Here is a 4,418-nt window from a genome sequence, read left to right as displayed (position 1 = left end):
CCGTTCTCTGAGTTCAGGAGTGCTTGGGTACCCGGTGCTTCCCTAAAACTGGATCTCGTTAAGGGTATCGGGTAAGGTGCTCCAAAATGCAGGTTCTCAATATCAATAGAAAGTCGTAGCGGTATCCGTTTAAGAGTATTAAAACTTCCTTATGTCCGCTGACAAGTGTGTTTTAATCTGAGAAGGGAATTATACCTAACTAACCAAAATACAGTATTCTAAACTGTGTTTTGAAAACTGAAATGCAAACTGGCATGCACTTAGAAAAAGACAATTTAAGGCTCAAGGTAGCTGACACAAATGCTACGCTGAACAAGGACGGGAGTTGGGAAAAGCATCTTTCAGAGCACGGTGCCCTGGGATCTGTGATAAGACCAAAAATGCGGACTCCCACAAGTAAGCAGTTCTCAGGTATCTGGAGGTCTTGGCTGGGAACTAACATGCAACTTTTCCTGACTGAACACTTATTGCTGTGGTGACGGTCACACCTACCTGCCCTTGCGCTCACGGCAGCGACGCATGAGCACACGGATGGTGGTGAAGGAACACCTATGAGGGAGGCGTGGTCACCTTTTCTCCCCGTCACTGTAAAACACATTGGGTTGGGTTTTTTTTTTCTTGTCCTTTTGTTAGTGTTGCCACAGGGTTAATACTTTTCTGAGCAACAGTTTGATTTTTTTTTTTTTTTTGCGTTCTTACTTTATTGTGCTTTCATCTTTTATGTGGCATTGCTGAAGTCCGAGCAAATATTTAAAAACAGTGTGTGAGGAGACAGGTCACAGAGAAGTTGAAGTTCGTGTTCCAAGAACTGTAAAACTCTGAATTGAGTAAGTCTGAGGTTTTCTGCAGCAGACTGTATACTTGAAAAATTCTTGGTGTTGAAGTAGGCTCTAAATCCAGCTATTTGCAACACTTGAAAATAAAGTGGATGTGGGGTTTTCTAATTTGGCAGCACTTCTGTGATTTCTCCTGCATTATCTTCCCCTTAGCCCCATGTACATATAATTTGTCTGTGCTGAAAGGTTTAAGCATTCACGGGACTTTTTAATGTACATGAGGCTGTACGATCAGAATCCTTTTGTTTGCAGGACTTTTCTGATGGGTCTAGCATTGTTGGCTAGCAATATTGCATCAAGATTACCGCGTAGCACTTGTGAACTCGTGCTTATCATTTGTGAGCCCTTTGGGAGCAGCCTGGTAGACCCGCAGGAATATTCTCCTCAGCGTCATTAGTTCAGAGTGATAGCAGTTCCTCCTAAGTGTAGGAATGCTTGCGTATAGTAGAGAAATAATGGACACCTAATATGAGGTGTTATCACCAGAAGCTAGAAGCTAAATAAAGCCTTGTGTCAAAATTTCTACTTTTTGCTACCACAGTAATGGCGCAAAGCTTTGTGTGTGTGGCAGGTTCATTTTAAGAAGCTGGCTAATAATAAGAAATTGTGTTTGGCTTATGTGATGAACTCAACAGGATATATTTCTTACATGAGGCTTTTTTCCCCCCTGTACGCTTCCTCCTGACCTGACCGAAAACAGGCTGGTTAATGAACCGTGTAATCTCTTAAAAAGTTCCCGCATTGTGTGGAAGAAGTTAAAAACACTCAGCTGTCCCACGGGGCACGTTTTGAGCCCTCAGGAGTGGCAGCTATGGAGCGTGGCAGACCCCATGCGTGCTGGGCTGTACGCTGCAGTCCCTGCCCTGGCACCTGAGTATCTCACCCCTTCTTCATGGATCATAGTGAGTCTACAACGACAGTGTGGAACGTGAGTTCCACATATGCTGACAACCATGGTGCGTTCATTTGCCCTGCTGTGCCTGTGGGGCTGGTGGAGCTCGTTCCAGTCTGTTGTCGCTGCTGCTATGCCATGTGCTAGCTACACAAAGCTAGTTCATGCTCCAAGTCTTCATTTTCCAAAGCAAACATAAAGCTTTGTGCAGTTGACAGAATGTATTGACTCTGCTATAAGTGATATAACTGAAGCTGAGTTTATTAGGCCTCCTTAAGCAGTTCTTTCTCCCTTTGAAAAGATTGAGGCCTCAATGAGTGATGAGGCTGGGCATAAAATGACAGTGAGCTGTGCTTGAAATTCTAGATTCTTAGCAGAGTTTTGTTTGTTTTTTTTTAAATTAAAAACACATTAAAAAGCCATCCACTTTAACACACCCAGAAGTCAAGAAAGGTGAATTATCTTCCGTGATCTACAAAACAGCGTTCAGAACCGACAGCCACCAAAACACTAACTTTAATGTCTCTTGGGAATGGCAATGGTCATTTCTGCCGTTCTCTGTAATGCAGCAGGAGAATTGAGTGGCAGAAAGTAATACTGGGGAAGGTGGAAAGGACCCTAAAATGCAAAAATCTCTCAAATTAACTGACTGAAACTCCAGTATCTAAGCAGCCCTACCTGTTATTCAACAGCTGATGTGGAAGAAGAAATTGTTAGCAGAGGTGGGCTAAAAAAGGGACGAGGGGGATGGAGGGGGAGAGCTGAAAAGGGAGAGGTACAGGTGTGTCGCTGGGGATAAAGGGCAAATGGCATCTCCACCGGAGTGTGTGTGTATATGTGTGTGTGGCAGCAAATTACTCATGGAGACTTGCATGTGGATTACAAAACCTAGTTTGTAGGCATCATTTTAATTTGTTCGGTCACAGTTTCACTAATCCTTATATGCATGGGAGTAGGGGGCACACCATCTCACAGGCTTTCACCTAAGTCAGGTCTACCCACAGACCTGTTGCATCAAATATACACTACTCCTTGCTTCATTGTGTTAGTGGTATGTTGCCAACAGTTTCCTTTGCTGAGAATATGCTTCTCCAGCATTTTACTTTTTGGTGTGGAGGCTGATGGGATGCTTGCAGCAAAAATCTGTGAGGTTGAAAGAAGTTCAGATGTTCACTTGTGCCTCGGTAAATGTTAACTGAAATGCTGTCACTTCAAATTTACTGTTCCTCGGACTGCAGCAAGGGGAAGTGTTTCAGGCCATTCTGCAGCAAGGAGATCTGCCTGCAGGAGCTATGCAAGATAGTGTAAGGAGTGTTTAAAACCTGAGGTATGTTAATTTAAAGTATGCTAACAATGGCTGCATCTTTTCTTTGTTTTTCAGAATTGGTCCGGGAGTCTTATTGTAGCCTCTTTAACTGGTGCTTTCGGGTCGTCTTTTCTTTATGGTTACAATCTGTCAGTGGTGAATGCTCCTGCAGCGGTAAGTGACTGACAAAACTGGAATTGAATATCAGTAGAGGGCAGCCTTGTCCAGCTAGTGTGCGCTCCTCAACATCCTGCTTTTATAATCCTCCTGATGTAGTAGAAGAGGTTACATCTCATATGGTAACTTCCCTTTGCCCGAAGCTTCTTTCTGCTGTCTGTGAGGTTTTCACATAAATTCAGTAGCTGTCAGGAAACTAAACGCTGCGATTGAGGTGAGTAGGTGCACGTGGTTTGTTTCTCATTCTCCCCAAGCCCAGAATAATACTAAATCTTCTTGCATGCTTTTGCATGATAAGGTATTTTTAATAGTCTATCTTTCTGACTAGTGAGTATTTGGTAGCTCTATGCACATGTTCAGCAACTTCTGTTCGCATCGTTCAGTTCTGGAGGGTTGCACAATGTTTCATTCCCACAGTACCAATATTATAAATAATGTCTCTGGCTTCCTCTTAAATAATGGGCCTCTTCTTCTGCATTTCGCGGTGATGCCTTGTTTGGTTCTGAATTCAAAACTGCTGTGTTGACCATCTGTTGGCTGCAACATATGGAATAGATTTGATGAATAGAGCACTGTGAAATCACTGTACAGTATTTGGGGTGATTTCATTAAAATACCAGTTATCACAAATGGAAATCTGAACATTCTGTTTTTACACTGGCTGTCTAGAGATCCTCCTTATTCAGTCAAGCACAGCAGTAAGCAATTCAGTGGAGTTACAAGCAATACTATTTTGAAAAAGTAGCTAGTAAATTTTGGAAACTAACGGTGGAAGTTCCATTTCAGAATAGTTCCTTTCCAAAGCTAAGTTCCTTCTTTTATGGAAATCTCTTATTAAAATATGTGGCTAGGTTTCCACCTGAACAGGTTGGTCACATTAAAGATGGATGCAATATTTATGCAAATAATGAAAGAAGAATTTTTTTAAAATTTATGTTTCGTATATGTATTTTATTTGGTAAATTGATGACCCAAAGGACTAGGAAGAGACACACCGTGTAGGAAGTTTTAATTGCCTCCCATGTAACTTCTGGGAATTTTCTTGAAGTTCCTGGTACTTTCTGCACCAATAACACAGGGTTGGACAGATTGGATGTTTATTCTAGCATGACATGTCTAGGCATCACTTCACCTTGTAGTCATCAGAAGATAAACATGGCTTGGAAGAAGTCAGCCGGAAGCTGAAATTCTGTGAGCAATGGTATTG

At 42.2% G+C, this 4,418-nt stretch overlaps 1 protein-coding gene across 1 annotated transcript in view; it reads left to right on the top strand.

The window, feature by feature from the left end:
* The window catches only part of SLC2A9 (solute carrier family 2 (facilitated glucose transporter), member 9), a 120,965-nt gene that overhangs the window by 2,871 nt on the left and 113,676 nt on the right, over positions 1-4,418 (top strand). Inside the window, exon 2 of the mRNA XM_009328855.1 lies at positions 3,110-3,208. Coding sequence (XP_009327130.1) covers positions 3,110-3,208 — 99 coding nt within the window. The remainder of the gene's footprint in view (positions 1-3,109; positions 3,209-4,418) is intronic.

This window comes from Pygoscelis adeliae, unplaced genomic scaffold, assembly GCF_000699105.1.
Source record: "Pygoscelis adeliae isolate BGI_AS28 unplaced genomic scaffold, ASM69910v1 Scaffold66, whole genome shotgun sequence".
Taxonomy (NCBI): Eukaryota; Metazoa; Chordata; class Aves; order Sphenisciformes; family Spheniscidae; genus Pygoscelis; species Pygoscelis adeliae.
The sequence above is the reverse complement of the archived record's forward strand: the minus strand, read 5'-3'. Positions and strand labels throughout refer to the sequence as shown.